This window comes from Tauraco erythrolophus, chromosome 28 (genome assembly GCF_009769465.1).
Source record: "Tauraco erythrolophus isolate bTauEry1 chromosome 28, bTauEry1.pri, whole genome shotgun sequence".
Taxonomy (NCBI): domain Eukaryota; kingdom Metazoa; phylum Chordata; class Aves; order Musophagiformes; family Musophagidae; genus Tauraco; species Tauraco erythrolophus.
In genome coordinates, this window is record NC_141492.1 from 600,879 (window position 1) to 620,180 (window position 19,302).

At 58.7% G+C, this 19,302-nt stretch overlaps 3 protein-coding genes across 6 annotated transcripts in view; 1 reads left to right on the plus strand and 2 right to left on the minus strand.

Annotated features, from left to right (window-relative positions):
* Window positions 1-825: 825 nt before the first annotated feature.
* LOC147526700 (E3 ubiquitin-protein ligase TRIM7-like) lies at window positions 826-2,826 on the plus strand. The gene is made up of 2 exons (XM_086627649.1): window positions 826-932; window positions 1,555-2,826. The coding sequence occupies exons 1-2, from the start codon at window positions 860-862 to the stop codon at window positions 2,073-2,075; spliced, it is 594 nt and encodes a 197-aa protein (XP_086483775.1). The 5' UTR covers window positions 826-859; the 3' UTR covers window positions 2,076-2,826.
* Window positions 2,827-9,259: 6,433 nt separating this feature from the next.
* On the minus strand, window positions 9,260-11,463 carry LOC104372837 (uncharacterized). Its single transcript, XM_009978617.2, has 3 exons — window positions 11,297-11,463; window positions 10,790-11,000; window positions 9,260-10,267 (listed from the first exon to the last, which is right to left on the minus strand). The coding sequence occupies exons 1-3, from the start codon at window positions 11,461-11,463 to the stop codon at window positions 9,260-9,262; spliced, it is 1,386 nt and encodes a 461-aa protein (XP_009976919.2).
* A 4,546-nt stretch (window positions 11,464-16,009) lies between these two features.
* Window positions 16,010-19,302, minus strand: part of RFX2 (regulatory factor X2) — a 28,783-nt gene continuing 25,490 nt past the window's right edge. For all 4 annotated transcript variants that reach the window (XM_009988049.2, XM_086627564.1, XM_009988051.2 and 1 more), the window contains 5 exons: window positions 18,860-19,009; window positions 18,282-18,490; window positions 17,792-17,945; window positions 16,274-16,316; window positions 16,010-16,119 (listed from right to left, as the gene is read on the minus strand). In XM_009988049.2, coding sequence (XP_009986351.2) covers window positions 16,010-16,119; window positions 16,274-16,316; window positions 17,792-17,945; window positions 18,282-18,490; window positions 18,860-19,009 — 666 coding nt within the window. The remainder of the gene's footprint in view (window positions 16,120-16,273; window positions 16,317-17,791; window positions 17,946-18,281; window positions 18,491-18,859; window positions 19,010-19,302) is intronic.

Genomic DNA, 19,302 nt, shown 5'->3' on the forward strand with positions numbered 1-19,302 from the left:
GCCCGGCACCTGCTGCCCCCCCGACACCAGCTGCGCAATGGCGGCAGCGCTCGCCCTGCACACATCTGCCCCCGAGAGCCGCTGGCAGCACGACAGGCCTGGGCGAGCAGCGCCTGTGAGGAGCCGGGCCTCTGCCCTCGGCACAGCCCGCAGCCCGGCCCCCCGCAGCACGGCCACTGGTGCGTGGCTGGTGGCCCCCGGTGACATCCCACAGGGCTGCAGGTGCGTGTGGAGCTGCTGCTGGCCCAGGAGGGCTCCGAGCATCCTGCCGCGGGAAGATACAGCCTCTCCCAGCCGTGCAGAAGGTTCTTACCAGCCCCCCGCAGCTGGCCAAGGGGAGGGGAGACGGGGCAGACCCCGTGATGCAAACAGGACGGGCGCGCTGCAGGAGCGTGGGCAGGGAGCTCCCAAATTCAATGTTAGATGAGGTCATGCTCCTGCCAACAGCTTCAGGGCACGGGAGGCGGGCACCAAGAGGAGGGGAGGTGGAAGCTCCGGTGGTCCCACAGAGAGGCGGAGGTGCCCGACTCCGAGCTGTGCTCTCCGGGACATCCAGCCCCTCTGGGCTTGGATCTGCTCACTCAAACAAGCTGGAAATGGTGTGCGAGCCCAGTCCAGCCACGAGCTGATGAGGAGCTCAGGGGAGTGGAGAGCAGACCGAAGACCTTCAGAGCCATCCAAAACCTCCTGTTCTGGAGTCAGCCTGCAGGTGGGTGCTGGCCGTCTAAAAATTTTCCAAGTGCTCTGACTTTTCCATCATTCCTTCTGCTTCTTGATCCTCTTCAGGCAGTCTCTGAGTCTTGCAATTTCCACTTTCAACAGGGAATCCTGCCTGCTCTCCTGTTGATTTTCTGGAGACATGCTGGTATCCAGGATGGAGAGTGAAATGAGGGAGACCTTGGCCAACGAGGTGGAGGAGATGAGTGGAAGAGGTGAGGTTTTGGAAGGGGAGATGGAACTGTCCTCTGTTGAGGGGAGAAAGGCATCCTGTTTCTGCTGTGGAAGAGCCCTTTAGGGTCAAAGCACCGGGGGCTTGTCATGGGGTTGACACTTTGTGGCTGCAACACCCTCAGCTGAATTCCTTGTGCTGGAGACCCACCACCAACACCAGAGACACCTGAGCTGCCATTCTTGGCTTCCCCTGCTGTCCACAGAGAGAAACAGGAATCTGGGGTCTGGGGTAACGTCTGTCACACTGGTTTGTGCCCAGATGTGCCCGTTTTACTCTTGCAGCACTGGAGACAGCCAGGCTCAGGTCCGGGTGCCTGCACAGCAAATGTGCACCCATCCACTCAAGTGCATCCTCCTCCAGCAAAGTGGGGTCCCCTTGGCCAGGGATCGCATGGAAGCTCGTGGATCAGGAGCAGGGGCAGGATCAGGGCAACGTTGAGGCTGGGGTAGGCCAGCACAAGGGTAACATCGTCCACCCCACACCGGACATCTCTGGGCAGGGGAAAGGAAATCACCCTGTCCCTTCCCTTGCTGGGGTGGGTGCAGCCCTGGGGCACCTCTGGGGCTGCCTGTCCTGAGCAGCTTCTCCTCCTCTGTCCCCAGCCAACGTGATCCTGGACCCCGACACCGCCAACCCCTTCCTCATCCTGGCTGGCGACCAGAGAGGCGTGGGACGGGGCGACGAGTGGACCTCGCTGCCCAGCAACCCTGAGCGGTTCGACACGGAGCCGTGCGTGATGGGCAGCCAGGGCTTCGCCACGGGCAGGCACTGCTGGCAGGTGGAGGTGGCCGAGGGAGGGGACTGGTGGGCTGTGGGGGTGGCCCGGGAGTCTGTCAGGAGGAAGGGGGTCCTCAGTTTTACGCCCCAGGAAGGGATCTGGGCCGTGGGGCAGTGGTTTGGACAATACCATGCTTTCACCGACCCTGACTGGACCCCCCTGCACCTTGCCTGCCTCCCCAGGGTCATCCAGGTCTGCCTGGACTTTACAGGCGGGCAAGTAGCATTTGTTGACGCTGAAAACGAAGCCCCGATCTTTGCTTTCTGCCTGGCTTCATGTCGCAGGGAGAGGCTGCACCCGTGGCTGTGGGTGGGGATGGGCTCATGGCTCAAGCTGTGCCCTTGACACGGAGGGAGCGTGGGTGGCAGGGGAGGGCTGGAAAGGCGAACACCATCACCTTGGGTCGTGATGCTGGGAACTGGGAGCGTCCTGCCAGCTTGTGCTCGCGTGGTTCCTCTGGCCACCAAGTGGGAGCACTGGCAGGGCTTGGAGATGGACACCACCAAAGAGTCTCCTTCATGCCCTCCACCCCACAGCTGGGACTGCAGAGACAACAGGGATCACAGAGGTTCGGTGCATGCAGGAGCTCCGTGCCAGGTGGTGGCCCCAGGGCGAGTGCCGGGGCACTGCGGAGCTACTGTGTACAAGGCCGTGGAAAATACAGCAGGTTCAGACTCCTTAAAAGGTGCTGGAGTAGCGTCGCTGGCTTTTTTCAATTAAGCTTAATCATTAAGTTCAAAACCAGCCAAACGAGCTGGGTGCTGGAGCTCATGATAACGCTTATCTTCTCCACACGTCCAAGGCCTCTCCTTGCCTTGTTCCCAGTTCTCTGACATGTGCATTAAGCACATTTCTTACAGCAGAGCACTGGCAAAAGCCAGAGGGACAGCCGAGAGGCAAGAAACTGAGAAGTGTCTGAAGTCCACAGGCGAGCCAGTTCCCACAGATCTGCTGTTCTCCCATCCTCCCCCATCAAGGTCTCCTTTTCCTCACAGAAAATAGACTCGACTCGTTCAGGTGGAAGGGACCTACAACAATCATCTAGTCCAGCTGCCCGACCAACTCAGGGCTAATGAAAAATGAGAAGCTCGTTGTTAAGGGCATTGTCCAAACACCTCTCCAACACTGACAGGCCTGGAGCATCGACCACCTCTCCAGGAAGCCTGTTCCAGTGTTTGAACATCCCCTCGGTAAAGACCTGCTTCTGAATGCCAAGTCTGACCCTCCCCGGTGCAGCTTTGAACCATCCCCACGCATCCTGGCCCTGGATCCCAGGGAGAAGAGCACCTCCTTCTCCACGTCTCCTCCCTACGAAGTTGCAGGGAGCGATGAGGTCGCCCCTCAGCCTCCTTTTCCTCAAGTGAGACAAACCCGGAGTGCTCAGGCTCAGCCACTCCTCAGAGGACATCCCTTCCAGATCTGCTCCGGAGAACTGGCATTTTGGGGAAATGACATTCCAAGGACATGCTAGACCTGGAAAAGGTGGGGGTCCCCGTTCCCAGGGCCCTTGCTTTGTCCTCTCCTGCTAACTCCTGCTCTTAGAGAAGAGAAGGTGAAGGGGAACATTGCCTGGGTGCAGCCGAGATTTCGTCTTCTCCAGCCATGTTGCTGGTTGGACTTTAGTGCCAACTCAGTTGTCACCTTTGTGGTGGCAGCTGGGCACAGGCACAGCATTGGGTCTCCCTGGTCTACTCCAGTAGTTGGGAAGAGTCGCGGCTCTGGGTATATCCCGCCCTGGCACTAAGGGATGGGCTCATCAACCTCTCTGGCACTGCAGGGGCACAGGGGACATCCCACTGCATCTGGGCTCTGCACATCTGTGGGACCAGCAATCCAGCAGAGGGGACTGTCCAAGGAGCCGATCCCAAAGCTCCTGCTCCGGACAGCGCACAGAAGGGGGGCGAATCCTGGTGAGAACGGACGAGGTCTCCGAGTGGCTGCCCACACCTTGGTGCCAGCATGTCCTCAGCTCCTGGTGCCAAAGCTGATGTTGCAGGGAGAGCTTACCTCTGCAGGGCTGCGGCTCTGCCTTTCCACGAGCACACTGGGAGGAAGGCAAGATCCCACAGCCGGAGCCGAAGGCAGCTGGGTACGGGTCTGGCAAGAGCTGGAATCAACCCCTGCGGCAGCACCACAGCCAGACCCAGCAGGTCACCGTGGGCTTCTGGCCACAGAGCCAGGAGAAGGGGTGGGCTTCGCCCTGGAGCGAGCTGTGACTTTCACAGCTGCTTTTCCAGAGGTTTTATTCAGCGTCCTCGGCAGAGTCTGTGTGCGCAGCGCTTCCCTTCACCGTTCTTTGAGCCCCTTCCCTCCGCTCCAGCCCCGACCTCCCTTTCACAGGTCGGCTTTTTCCACAGAAGTGGATGGAGTTTACCCATGGGACTGGTCATGGGTAAACCAGAGCTGGTCAGTGCGCTCGTCCGACCCAGCCCCGTGCCTGCTCACCGCTGTCTGTCCTACCTTCCCGTTCAATCCTGTCTTAACTACCTGTTTGCAACATCCATCTGCATCCCGTGGGCGCTGCAAGGACAAAGTGCCAGTTATGGGGGGACCAGCATGAGTGGATTTGGTGGCAGCTACTGCGGTCAGATGGGGGGTGCCGGCACCCCAGGGCTGTGGTCTCAGCTCCTGGAGTCAGCGGGGTCTGCGGACAGATGCAAAAAGCGACGCAGGACGGGGACTGCACGCACAGTCCTCGCACGTCGTGACACAGCGCCTCGGTGAAAGGTGTGACCAGCGTGGGGAAGGCAGCCGTCCCACGTCGACACGAGGAACGGCCCAGGAAGGAGCGCGGAGGCGTCCCGGCAGCCTCACCTCGTCCCCCCCGGGTTGCCCAGCTGCTTCAGCCTCTCCACGATGTCGCCCAGCAGCCGGTTGGGCCGGAGGCTGCGGCCGGAGAAGGTCTCCCGGCACTGGGGGCAGGAGGGGACGGCGGCCCGGGCCCAGCACTGGGAGATGCAGGCTCGGCAGAAGTCGTGCCCGCAGTCCAGCATCACCGGAGCGCAGAAAAAGTCCAGGGAAATGGAGCAAATCGCCTCCTTCTGCAGCTCCTCCGCTGCCGCCATGGCCGGGGCGCCGGGCACGGGCGCTCGGGCTGTTCCGCTTTCGGTATCGGGAAGGGAGCGAGCGCGGCGGGACAGGACCCTCCGTGGCTGTGGGACCCTCAGGCAGCTGCAGGTCCCCGGGGTGGCTCTGGGACCCCCCAGCTGCAGAACCCCGCGTGGCCCAGCACGGCCAGAGCAAGGGGAACGCAGCCCCTGACTCTCCTGCCCCCCTGCCCTGATTTCAATTGCAGGCGGGTCCGGTGTGCGGGTCCGGCTGCCTGTCGGCCAGAGCAGCCCCGCTGTCCTGGGCAGGATTCTCCTCCGTCGGGCCCCCCGCTAACGCTCCCCAAAGCCCCTTTCTCCAGACCAGCCCCCCTTTCCCCGTTCCTCCCACATCTGCATTGCCCCAGTGCTTTGCTTTTTCCCCCCTCGCCGTTTCCTCGTTTGTGGGTCAGACAGTGGCACAGAGGACGTTTCGTCACGTCCGTCACGACGTTCCGTGCTCACAAGCCGGCGGCAGACAGGGCTCCCCCACAGCGCTCGCGGCTCGTTTCAGATCTGCTGCATCTTTCAGCAACGTTTCCCCGTGCGCCACGCGGTGGGTCACGGCAGGGATTGCTCTCCGGCCGGACTGATCCCGGGATTGGGGTTTTCAGCGTGTTGTTCCACCCCCACGTTTGTTTTGACCTCAGGCAGCCGATTTCTCAACAGATTGGTGCCCTGGATCCTCTTCACTGGAATTTTGTGGTTTGGAGGGCGAGAAAAGGTTTAATGGGTTCCTTTTTGCTGTGCCCCCAGAAAAAATAAAACCATAATCAACTTGTTGGCAGCTGAGTTGCACAATTGCAGCATTTTGGTGAGAAATGTAACAATTTCATGCAAGATCGCAGCATGAAGACTCGCGGGACTTTCAATTCAGCTCTTTTCTTGTGCAGGTAGGAACACAGAGGTCCCACAGAGGTTACCTTCTGCCTCCTCTTCTTGGGACCTGCGCTACGAGGCAGGGCTGGAACCGCCTTCCAGCTGCTTGCCTGGGCTCATGGGAACTGAGAGGCAATTTCTGGGTTTGCAGAAAAAGGGCCTGGCAAAACCTTTGGATGCAGCGCAAGGAGGGGCACAAGAAAGAAGGTGGAGCACAGGTCTGTCTTCATTTGGACTTCACAGCTATTTCTCACCCTCTCGGCAGCCCAGGCCAAACATGAGCCCAACGACACGGCTGTGCCGACGGCGGAGCGTTAACGGCAAAGGACGGGACGGCAGCCTAAGCTGGGCAGGAAACCTCGTCCAGCAGAGCGCCCAACGTGTCACCCCAGGAGACACCAAGCCCTCGCGCTACAAATCTGTCTTGCTCCAGGCCCACACACACCAGGCACAGGCTCAGGGGATCACAGACGAGGCGACTGCAGTTTCGGGCGTGCAGGGACTATGGACCGGGAGAAGGTGGACCAAGTGTCCCAAACACACGGGGAAGATGGGACAGCTGCAGAGCAGGGAGCAGAAGTCAGCGTGTGCCATCTGACACCGAACACCCCACCCCTGACATGTCAGTTTGTTGGTGCCAGCCCCATCGCTGGGGTCCTGTAGAGCACAAACAGCCCCAGCATCTCATCAGGGATGAGCCAGGTCCCCGCACGGCTCGGCTGGAGGAACTTGTTCTTTCTGCCCTTGAAAAACACCATTTAAAGCAAAAAGCACTTGCACCTACAGCCCCCGAGGGCCACCTGAAGGGGCCAGGGCCACCCCGGCCCCTGGAATCCTCTCCCTCTCCAGGAGGAGCTGGGGCGGCAGTTGGGGGAGGGGCGGAACACAGGGAGCCCCAACATTCCGTCCCGGAACACCCAGAGAGTCCTTAGTGCCCAACTGCCAGAACGGACCATGGCGTGGGCAGCAGCGCAGCTCTCTGCGTGGGGCTCCCAGCCCAGCCTGGCACCGGGGCTGTTTCAGCCTTTTGGGCCACCAGAGATGTTGCCCCCCCGAGGTAAGGACCCACCCTGCAGCCCGGGGACGCTCCTGGGGCCAGAGCGGAGGTGCCATCTCATGGCTCCCGTCTCTCTTCCAGCCTCAGCCACCCTGTGCCACCTGCCCGGGCAGGAACAGCCCCTCCCCGCAGCGGGGATGGCCCCCCCGGCCCCACCAGCAGGTACAGCACCCCTGTCTGCTCTGCCAGCCCGGTGCCTTTGGCACCCCTGGGCACTCCCAGCATCCCCACCACCCCTGTCCCCCCTGGCTGGGTGGGTGCCCCTGGAGCGTCCCCCCAGCCCAGCACGGCTCCCTCTCACCCACCCAGGGCTGAACAGGCTCCCATGCAGCTGCTGCTTTGAACCCGGCTGCTTCAGAGCGCACTGGAGCAGCACCATCCTACCGTGGCCCAGCGCCTCCATCCTGGGCTATGGCATTGCTCCAGTGCCACCTGCTGCCCTGTGGGGCCCTGGGGGCTGCTGGACCAGCCCGGCCTGGGCAGCCTCTGGGACCCCCTGGGGCCCATCGCACCACCCCACCACCACCACCGCAGGGGAAGCCCCGGACACCAGCATCTCCGCCGGCAGTGATGTCCCCCCCAGCCCCTCTGCTGACCCCCACAATCAAGACCACGGGAAACTGGTGGGGGACCTTGAAGTCACCGAGGAGATGCTGATACAGGAAGCCCTGAGACTCCTCAGTGTCTCCCCGGAGGAGGTGGAAATCAGCCAGGACATTCCCACCAATGTCCCCATGCCTGGGGATGTTGATGCCATCAGCATCACCATGCCTGGCAATGCTGGTGCCACCAGCATCCCCATGGCTGGGGACACTGGTAGCACCAGCACAGCCGACTCGCCCTGTGACTTCCCTTCCCTGGACCTACTGGACGAGCTGCTGTACCCCGGCTACACCATCCCCGACACCACCAATGGCACCTGCAGCCTGGGAGAAATCTACCTGGGGGTGGAGGCGGAGGAGCTGTGGGGGACGCGGGCTGGGACCTGCCACCGTCCCAGCCTCCCACAGCAGAACGGCGGGGGATGAAGCGGGGGGCGAGCACCTGGCCAGGGCCCCCCAGCAAGCGCAGGGCTCTGGCAGCAGCCAGATTTCTCAGGACGAAGGCCCAGGAGCTGGGGCCCAGCCAGGATGGTGCCACCAGGGTCCCCAGGCATGGGGACGCTGGTGCCACCAGCGCAGCCATCTCACCCTGCGACTGCCAGTTACTGGAACTGCTTGATGAACTGCTCCACCTTGATTACACCATCCCAGAGACCACCAACGGCACCCAGAGCCTGGAAGAAATCCTGGGGATTGACATCATGGAGCTGCGGGGGGACGCGGGCTGGGACCTGCCACCGTCCCAGCCTCCCACGGCAGAACAGCGGGGGATGAAGCGGGGGGCGAGCACCTGGGCAGAGCCCCCCAGCAAGCGCAGGGCTCTGGCGGGCAGCACGGGGGCGGCCGGGGGGGATTAGAGGGAGATGGGGGGGACTCAGGGGTGGAAGAGGAGGAGGGGTGGGGGGTTTTGGGGTGGAGGGAGGGGGGTTAGACTATGTTTCATGGGAACTTTTCTGTTGTGTTTTTCTTCCATTAAATGTTGTTTTTCCACGACGGCTCCGTGCCTGTGTGGGAGGGGCAGGGAGCGCAGGGGGCACCGGGAAAGGGCACCCAAGAGGTGCCAAAGCCCCGCCGAGCCCCACATCAGAGCCGGCGAGCCCCGAAGGGCACCGAGCCGCCCCCAGGGCTGAGTCATGGCCAGCGGGGCAGGCCATGGCGGGGGGAGTCCCCTGGCCCCTTCCCCAGGGAAGCGGCCCTTTGGCGGGGGGGCCAGGACAGACGGGTCCCTGCAGGACTCACGGACACGGCCCCAGCTGCCGCCACTCTCTGCTCCGGAGCCCGGCTTTGCCTCACGGGCCCGCAAAATAATCCCAAATCTCCCCAAGATCCGCTCTGCTCCCGCCAGGCAGGGACCCTCCTGCCCGTGTCTGGCTGCACCGTGGGCAGCCGCACGCACACGATGAGGAGGAAGAAAAAAAAAAAAGACAACAACAAAAAACCCCAAATCACTCAGTGGCCAGAAAGTGCCTGGAAACTCCATCTCTATTTATCTCCCATTTCCCATCCCAGCTCCACAGCCTGGAGCCAGTGCAGCTACCGGCGCCTTCGGGACACGTGTACCCCTGCCCGGGTCTGGCTGCAGAAGGTGCAGGTGAGGGCCCCGCCGGGCAGTCTCAGCGCCGGGGGTCGTGGGGGGGATAAGCCCCTTCCTCAGGGCACCCAGCGCCGCTGCGGGGATGCCGGAGCTGCTCCAGGCCCCGGGCAGACGCGGTCCCGCAGCGCCTGGTGCCGCCGCTGCTCTGCCGCTCGCCTCGCACGCACCCGCCTGAGCAGCGGCCGTGCCCCGGGACTCCCGTCCCCGGCGGCAGCTGCAGCACCCGCAGCCCCGGGGGCCACCGAGAGTCCTTCTGCTCCAGAGAAGCAGGAAAACAAAAGAAAAGAAAAATTCCCAAACACCAAGGAGCCTCAGTACCGAGGGACGAGCTCTCCTCTTCCAATGCTGTTGCAGACGCTCTCGGTGCCATCCGGGCTGTGGGTCACGCGCAGTACCCCATCCCACAGGCCGAGGGGCTCAGACATCCGCGTTGCTGCCATGGCATTGCCAGGAGCAGGTTTGGCATCCGGAGAGGGGCCATTGCACCAGGGTGCCCAGACATCCACCCCACTCTCCCAGCCACAGCCACGGGGGCTCTCCATGCTGGAGCTGACGCCGTAGCAACTGCTGGTGCCCACGTCAGCCCCAAGCTGGGGGAAGACTTTGCTGGCGAGCAGCGATCCAGCGAAGGCATTGCTCAAGTCGCCGGGCTTGAAGTCACCGTCGGCCCAGGCAGCTTCCGAGGGGTCCTTGTTGAGGAGGAGGGGCAGCGATGCCAGGGTGCCGTCCGACTCCGAGGAGCTGCAAAGCAAGGAGTCCCAGATGCTGCAGGGGAAGGTTGTGGCCGCTGCCTGCGCCTTCCAACCCGGCTGGTCCAGCGGCTCCTCCGCCACCTCCCTCTCAGCCCCAGGCTTCTTCTTGTAGCCCTTCCCACAGAGCCGGACCACCCTGATGTTCTCACTGCTCGGGCGGCTTTGGCGGCCGAGATCCTCAAAAGCCCTTCGGGCGCTCTCCAGACTCTCGTACTCCACCAGCGCGCAGCACTTGCTCAGCAGCTCAGGGAAGCGCGATGTGTATTTCCGCACATCCGAGGGCAGCTTGCGGCCCGGCCGCAGGATGCGGATGGAGGCGATGGCGCCGAAGGGGCTGAACATCCTCGTGATGGTCTCAAGGAAATTCTTCTGGAGCAGCGGCAGCACACCCTGCTTCTGGGGCAGCAGCTCCCAGGCCAGCAGCAGTTTGCTGGGGGGGATGCTCAGCAGGGACTCGGGGACGGGGACCCGCCGCCTCACTTTGGTGCCCTCCTTGTTCACCTCCAGCAGCTCTGAGAACTGCAGGGCGTAGAGCGTGAGCCGCCAGTCGCGCGTCAGGTATTTCACCTGCAGAAGAGAGTAGGCCACTGTGTCCCTGTGATTCTCCCCAGGTAAAGACCACCCTAAACCCGTCATCCATGCAGGCTGCAACCCCATCAACCTGAAACCATGGCAAGCCAATATCATCTGTTCACAGGAGCATCTTCAGGGTCTGCAGAAGAAGGTCCCCAGTGCCCCCTGGACTGTGGCAATAAGCCACAGCTTCCCCATATCTCACAGATTTTTGATTAAGGGATGGTCTCTCCCAAAGCAGCCTGGGGGGACCAAGGGCAGAAGAGGCAAATCCAGCCCTGGGGGTGGTTTAAGGACTGTCCACCCCTTCCCCAGCCACCCTCCTCAGCTGGAGAGCTGCTGCAGCACATCAGAGGCAGAGAGCAGAGCACAACTCTGCACCACCAGCACTTTGCCAGGACACAGACAGCCTGAGTAGAGCCTGGACCTCCCTGTGCACCCCACCAGAGACAGCCAGAGCACCCCTACGTGGAGGTCACTTCCCACCCCAGCTGGCCGGCACCATGGACTGTCTACCTTCTTGAAGGATGTCAGCAGTTTGATGCTGACAAAGCCCATCTTGTTCTTTTGGACATGTTTCAGGAGGAAAGCATCCTTGGCCAGGTTCTCATCGGAAAGGTAGAACTCCACCTGGGACACAATCCTCCGTACCAGCTGCGGGTCAGGGATGGAGTAGTTGCAGTCCAACAGATCAGCCCCCAAAGAATCGTTCATGTCGCAGAAGCTCCTGGCAGAGCAGCAGGGACACAGGTGTGAGTTGGTGGCCTTTGGGACACACAGCACTGCCCAGCCTGAGCCACAACAGTGCTGATGACAGAGACCCTGGGGAGACCTGGGGCCATCAGCTTTGCCCTGACTACAGAGGAGCAACACCAGCCTAGGCACCGCAAACCTCCTGGAGCTGGGAACATCAGTGCTAGACCATGAACCTAAACCCATCCCACACAAGGGACACATTCCCTTGGGGACAAACACGAGGCAAGACCAGGGTCAGCCCCCACACGCATCCCTGCAGCCACATACCCATTGAAGCTCTCAAGGTGGTCCTCCTGGCTGAGCAGGGCGAGCGAGCGGCTCCGTGGTGGAAGGAGATGCAGCTCCGAGAAGGAATTTCTTTGCATTGGCAGAGGGGTGCTGCAGCTGGGCTGAGAACTGAGCCCCAAGGTCACACCAGAGCTACGTGATAACATTGTCCTTCATCTGGGACAGTACATGAGAGAAGGACTGTGCTGGGACCCTTCCTGGCTGCAGCCAGTTCCAGGGCAGAGCCCTGCTCTGGGCTGCAGCCTCCAACCCCAGCCCAGGGATGGGGGAAGCAGAGGCAGCTCATTGCTGTGCCCTTACCTGCTTGGCAGTGCTGGGAAGGGCAGAAAATCCTGGCACTATGCCCTAGAGACCTGCAGGCAGCAGACCCCAGCCCTCTCCACCTCCAAACCACAGCTCCTAAAAGACAAAGGAAAAAGAAAAGAAAAAAAAAAGAAAGAAAGAAAAAGCCCTAGGGACATAGGAAGCTGCTGGTTTATAAGAGCAGCCGCCCGGAAAGGGCCTCGGTGGGTGGTTATGGACCTGCCCCCATCGAGACCCACCAGGCTCCAGGTGAAACCTCTCGGCAGGTTAAATGGCCCCAGCTGAGCCCTGGGAGCAGCTGGGCTCCTCTGGCCACCACTGCTGAGCCAGGCCAGGCTGGCAGGGGAGGGGCAGAGGCACTGGCACTGGTACCCAGTGGGGTGATGAATGGCTGTCACGAGGCATCTCGGTCCGTGCTTCAGTTTCTTCATCTTGTGCAGGGACAGTAACAGTCACATGGAGGTGCAGGGAAGGCTCCATCCAGGGCCTCGTTTGGGCTGCTGGTGCTGCCAGGGTGACAGGCGAAGGTCCTTCTTCCTGCAGAAATAGCCCCCACCTCCATGAGAGCGAGCAGAAGAGCTCTGAGACTGGGGTGAAGCCCATGGGCCCCCCTTGGGAGGGGGTGATGCTGTGGGACAGGAGATCCGGGATGAAACTCATCCCTGTTGCTTGAGCCCCGTGTTGGGCAGCAGTGGAAGGGCAATGTACAGGTGTGAAAACGTCTGTCAGAGCACTGGGGGGCTTGGGCAGGTGGGGGGGGATTGCTGGGCGGGGGTGATGCCAGGGCACGGGGGGCTGCGGAGGTGGCCGAGAACCAGAGCTGTCACCTGGAGGGGTCAATTCTGGGAGCCTCACCTGGCTGACTCTCAGCTCGTCTGTCCAGACATGGGGTTCAGCGGATGTTTCTCTGTGCCCTGTGGTCACAGGGACCGGCCAAGGGCTCATCATGGATCCACCCTGAGCTCTTGGAACAACCCGGCTGTCGCCAGACCGGCAGCGTCTGCTGGGCTCTCCTGCCCAAACACGTAGCCCCAGCTGCACGGGGCTGCTCCTGATGAACCCCTGAGCTGTAACCGCACTGTCCACCTGGAATGTCACCTTTTTGGGATGAGCCACAGGGACCAGCAATGCCAAAGTGTTTCTGGGATGTCACGCTCCCCTAGCTTCCCTTGGTGTCACCCCCCCCACTGCCACCTCCGGGCTTTCTCTGCTGGTTGGGAACTGCATGGCAGTGAGATGGTGGGAGAGAAAGACCTGGGTTGAGATTGGTGGCCAAGAGCCGCCTGGCAGTGCTGCTGGGAAGAGCCGCAGTCCCTGCAGGGTGGTGGCACTTGGTGGCAGGTGACAGCAAGGACACACCTCACCCGAATTTGCAGTGAGAGGCAGATCCACTGCCAGTCAGGACACGACAGGGCTGAACGCCCCCCCGGCCCCAGCACTCCCTTCTAAGTCGTCTCTCAACTGGAATCACGTGCGCTGACGCTGCTGCAAAGCTCTGGGCACCCTTTGCCCACGCCTGGGTGCTGCCTGTCCCTGGCACCAAGGGGCCGCGCGGGCAGCCCGGCTTCTCCCGTCCTTCGCTGCGGTCCATCGCCTGCGCCTGGCTGCTCCCAGCCTGCCAGCCCAGCCCTGCTGAAACCTCTGCAGGGATTCACCCGCCTAGGACGGACGACGGAGCCAGTGGCAAGGTGAAGCTGGGTGTGTTTTTTAACGGGAATGTTTTGAGCTGGCTTTGCTTTCCGCTTGCAGGCAGGTGTGCTGGGGGTCAGGAGGTGCTGCTCAGCTCCCCCAGGGAGCCAGGGGAGAATAACCCCCTTGTTTCATCCCTGAGACTCAATATCTGAAGGAAAAGGCCCAGGCTGCTCCAGCCGTCCCAGCAAGACTGGGCATAATCCAGCGGGAGAGTGAAGCGAGCAAGGAGGATGCAGAGGCAAAGAGGTTAAGGCTCAACCTTCTCCTTCCCGATGGGTCAGAGCAGGAACGATCTGTCACTGTCACTCGTCACATCCCTGTCTCACTGCTCCCATGCTCCACAATTAGTCTGGAAGTGCAATTAGAAAACGCTTCTTGTGGCCCTGTGCTCAGCAGCAGCCTGATCCTCCAGCCTCTTCTCCCCGCCGTGAGCTCTGGTGTCGTGGGCACATCACCCCCACAGACAGGCCACGGGTTTGTGAATCTGCCTCCCTGCAGACACCGGATCCCCGGACAAAACTGCTTTAATTAGACGGGACTGGGCAGATCCTGCATCTCCCCCCGACGCTGCGAAGCAGCAGCAGCTGCCTGACATCCTCTTTCAGGGATTAAAGAAGAAATGGGACCACGACAACTACTGTACAGGCCTGAGCATTTGATATATGTTTATTGCTATTCAGGTTTAGCTGGGAATTTTGTGCATATCGGGTTTAGGTGGTTATCCAGACTCCTTGCACAGTGCTGCACAGCTCCAGAGCATCTCGTTTGCACGTCCGTGGTAAGCAGAAGGTGGCTGGCTGGGTCAGTAGCGGCTGCAAAGAAGAGCCAACGCACCAGCTGAAGTTAATACCAGTGGGAGCAGGGGAGTTTAAGCCTTGGTTGCTCAGCTGGTTTTTTTTTAGACCATCTTATCTCATCGGTAGGATCTGAAGTGCAGACTCTGACCCAGGGAGTGGTCGTTGTCGTTACTTACAAATAAATCCAGCTTTTTCACTCGTCTCCTGCTACTTTGATATGAGACATTTACAGACAAACATCACCCTGACAGACAACAGCACGGGACAGTAAAAGGGAAAGATGTGCCACTATACACACTTTCTTTTTACTTTCCATTAGCAATATTTTTAAAAGTGTCACAGCTACCTTAGTACCACTCGGAATGAGTAAATAATATATTTGGATAGAATATACTCTGATGCAAATGTACACGATGCCCCTGGAAAAGCTCACATCAAATACTGTATCATTAGAAATAATAATAATAAAAGCTATATATGACACAGCCTTTATTCACAGAAACATTTGCCCCCGGGCTTTGTTTTTGCAGTTTGGCTTGATGACAGGTTCCACCCCCCTCCTCTGCCCTGTAGTCCACGTCAGCCCAGACCCCACAGGACATGGAAAGGGAGAATAAAACCCCAAAGGGGCAGAAGATCCCCCAGCTCAGCCCCAGGGGAGCTGCCACCGCCACCACCGCCACCACCACCACTACCACCACCACCACTGCCACCACCACCACCACGCAGGAGAAGGCAAAGCGATACAGCAAGGGGAAACACCACCATGGTGTTGGGCAGACCTGGGCTCCATGAGAGCCCCTCGCTGCCACATGGGACGGGCTGTTATCAGAGTCTGAGCTGAGCCGGCTCACCCAGAGCCGGGGGGGAAGCGGGCACGCCGGCCCGCCCTAAGGCACTGCAGTCGCACACCCTCACCCATGCTCCTGATTCAGCCCCATGGGCAGCTGCACCCTACCTTCAACATTTTAACAGGACATCAAGTGAGAATTTTACAAAACCCAGGATACAGGACCAGTTCTTCACTGCCTGGGTACCCTGGCGAGGATGGGGATTGCCCGGGCAATGGGATTGCCCATGGGCATCAGAGCACAGAGGGCAACAAACAGGCTTTGCGACTGGCTGCCGCTTCCTCAGAGTCCTTTGGTATCTTGAGTTGGTCTGACAGTGTCCCAGGAGCATTCGTGGATCAGCAATGAAACACCCAGCTGAGGAGACACGGGAGCAGGTGGGAACCATGTCCCGTAGTCCCAGAGCGAGCACGTGTCCGTCCCAGAGCAGGTACGTGTCAGTCCCACAGCACGCGTGCGCACCACTCCACCGGGACCGGATGGATGTGCAGCCTGAAGCCTTCTCCCCAGGCAGATACCAGAGAGACATGCTGTCCTGTGCTCCCTGGCACGAATGATTTGGCAAACTCAGAGCCAGGACAGCTTATCTTGAAAGGCTGGAGGAGAAGGTTCAGGTATTTTTCCTTCTTCTTGGGCACTGATTGGTTCAAGTTTGTATCACAGTGAAGTCTGAGAAGTGGGGAAGAAACCCAAACCACCTTTCCTGAAAGAGAAAGCCTTGTTTGCCCACCTCGCTCAGGCTGGAGAGGACAGCCTCTCCTAGCCACGCACATCTGATCCGCTGCTGGCCACGGAGGGGCTTCCATCACTCGGTAGTAGACTTTGGACCTTCGCCGTCCAGTCAGCAGTCATGCTGGAGGAAAGCAGGCGGCCAAACCAGCCCCGTCCCACCGCCCGGGCTCACCCCCGGAGCCCATCCTCAAACACAAGTAAACATAACGAGAAACTAAGAGGCACTAATAACGCAGATACGGGGAGACTCAGGCTTGCCACCGTCAAACCTGGCTCCGGATGTCTTCGTCCAGCTGGAGAAAAGCCGAGTCTCCATTTCAGATCTCCTGCAGCGAGTGGCCAGGGTCGCTGCGTTCCCGTTTCACCAGCGGCTCCCCCAAGCTCTGGGAGTCCGTGTCCATGTCGCTGCCCAGGTCACTAATGTCATCTGCAAAGGACAGGTCTCAGTATCAGAGTGGGGACCAGAGGAGAAGAGGTCCTTCTTCCCAACAGAGCAGGATAGAAGAGCCAGCACGAGGTTCCCCCTCCCACAGCGACTCAACCCTGACCCAGCAGGACTTCCCTTGAAGGAAAGGAGGTACCTTTGTCCAGCAGTGTTGGGGACAGGGATGTGAGGTCACCAAACTGAAAGAAAAAGGAGTTACAAGGTAAGTGAAGCTTATGGAGATCGGAGGCATCAGACCCGTAAGTTGGCATCTATTTCCAAGCAATTCTAACAAGCAGCTTAAGCGCTCAGGAGGAACCAGAAACATCAGCAGTGCCAGTGGAGGAGAGCAGAAAGCAAAACCAACCACGTGTTTTGCAGAAAAGCCTGCTGCTGGCATTTAACCCCCTAGGCAAACACCACACAACAATCTAGGGCAGGATCAACCTCTGGAACGAAGGGAGAAATTTTTCCATCTCCAAAGTTACGACCAAGTGCTGCCACAGACCAAAGGATGGTGCCTTTTCTCCAGCCCTCTGCATCTGTTGGGCAGCTGCTCGGACAGGCCGGCTATTCACTTCTCCTGGGACTCCACCATCACTCCACCTCTCTGCAACTCTCTGCAAAGCCTTTGCATTCACGTCAGGAAAGTGCTTTGGCTTCCAAGAGCCAAGTGTAACCAGAGATCTGGGCGCATCTTGGGTTCTGGAGATGTGTTATCTCCAGATTACAGCAGTTTAGGTCTGAAACACTAAACTGCTGTAACGATAATGCTGACAAGTCATGCAAAGTTGGGCAGCAGAGGAACCGAGAGGAGCAGGAGTTATAAAGCAATGGAAACGGATGGACGCGATTCATCCTCTTTGGCTGGGAAGAATCAGCCTCCTTCTGGAGAAGAGAATTATTGCAAGAGTTTGAGGAAGGAAAGGGAACAGCTGACTGGTTTGTCTGGCTCCCCTACATGAGCTTCACGGAAGGGAAAAACCAGCATGAGCTTCAAGGAGCAAATGAGATCAGTTTTAATCTAGCAGTAGTTTCTATATTGCTGTCACAGGTTGATCAGGGGCTTTTAAATCTGGGCATTTCAGAGTGAAAAATTGGAAGTGGCTTCAGCTAGGCAGGAGAGCACCTGCCTGCAAGGCAGGCACCAGATTTACTGTCTGATTTGTTAAAAACAGCCCTAACCACTCAGACACAACACAAACAACCCTTCATTTCTCTTCTTCCAGTCAAAATCGGAGAGAGTGGCTGACTGCGTGTGTAACGGGAGCTTGCAGGGGCCTGAAGAAGTTCAGTGAACGATACCACTGAAAGTTACACAGAAAATAACTTGTGTTTGATGGGGCTTTGCTCTGTTGGGAATCCCAAAGTCAGGGCTGGTACCCACAGGTTATGGAGAGAAGTGGGGAGATCCTTTTCCTCCCTCCTCCAGGCCTCCAAAGCACAGCTGATGCTCAGCTGCCCCAAAACCCACCAGCTCAGGTATTAGCAAACCAGGATGAAAGATGCTCAAGGAGCTGGATCCTTGTGCCAGGCCCTCAGAACAACTCAGTAAATCCTTCAGCAAAGATAGTTATAAAAACACGTTCAGGACACAGCGCAGTTTGTGAACCAACCGTGTCTCTTCAGGCGCTGCTTAGCTGGGGTTTGTTTCTAGGGAATAAACAGTTCTCACCTCTCCCATTACGGCAATCGGCGTCTCCCCTGTTGCCTGGGCAACACGATGCTCTACCAGATAAAACATGTATTCATCGTAGAGCAGGCGAATCAGGTGGAAGGAACCAAAGCTGGCAGCACTGCGCAAGGTGAGGTCACGGATCACCATGGAGCTGGAAAACAGCCGGGAGACAAAATATTTGCGTTGTGTTTTACACTCACGTCATGGCTGATGTGAATTCTTGACCCCGAAGGTACTGTGGGACACAGTGCTCTGTTTCTACCTCTAACCCAAGAGTATCTAAGCACTTAAAAAAATTAGTTGATGGAGCATCCTATCCCATCCTGAAAGGATACAGGAGAAACAACACTCCCTTCTGTACCAGGGCAGAGCAACAGTTAACCAGAGTTCCATGGGAGTAAAGAACTTGGCCTTGCCTTCTCAGGGAGCTATTTACATGCCCTAAGCATGATGCAGAAATATCTCCAAAATGAGAAACAAAATGTACCTATAGAAAGACCATTTCAACAGGAACTGCCTGGCTGCCTTGGGGAAGCTGGGACTGCCCTCGTGATGCTTCAGGACTTGAGTGACAACATTATCCAGCCAACTAGCCCACTGGTCCAAAGAACTCTGCTGCTGTAGAGTGAGCTTGAAATCCTGCTCCAGCTTCTGCACCATGCCTTCCTCGCACTGGCACACCCACGAGGCTTGCTCCTGCTCAGGAAGAAGGGCTGATGGTTACTCATGCGTGGTTGGTACATCCCAACCCAGGAATTCAACTCCATTTCAAATAGACAAGGAGTCCAACTCAGCTCTGAATCATGTCTCCTCTGATCTGTCCAGACCACAGCACAATATTATTATTAGAACTATATTATTGTTGGTAGCACTACTTCTTAAAGAAGCTCCTTGTATCTTCTCCACTATTCACAGTGAGGTGACAGACTTACCTGGAAAAGTAACACCAAAACCATTAAATTGTTTATTTAATTGCTTTTTAGCATTGGAAATAAGATGCTGGTTACCAGCACTAGAGAGTCCCAGTTCTAGTCAACATGACCCAGGAAAGGCACCATAAGTTACCTGCACATTGGCGAAGTCGACTCGATTGAGATCACTGAGCATCTGGTTTATCTGGGAAGTGTTCTGCAGCACCGCGCGGGCGGCCTGAGCCAGGTGGTTCAGGGACGTGTATCTCCGCAGTGTCTGCGCGAAGGCGCTCACCACCCCGACCTGCAACACAGCACGCAGGGCGCCGCGAGCAGCAGGCCGCGGGGCTCAAAGGCAAAGTCTTCTCCATGCTGAGCTCAAGCACACAGCACACATCAGCTGGGACAACCCGCACGGTCCCACCCACGCTGCCGTCCGAAGTCTGTTGCATCTTGCAAACCAGCCTCTGCATTTCTTTAAACCAGCAGGTTTTCACACTCTGCCTCCAGCAGAGACCAGCAGAGACCAGCAAGGTGAGGACAGGCTGCAAGAATCCATGGCTTTAGGACAGGGAATATTCTTATTCTTACTATTAT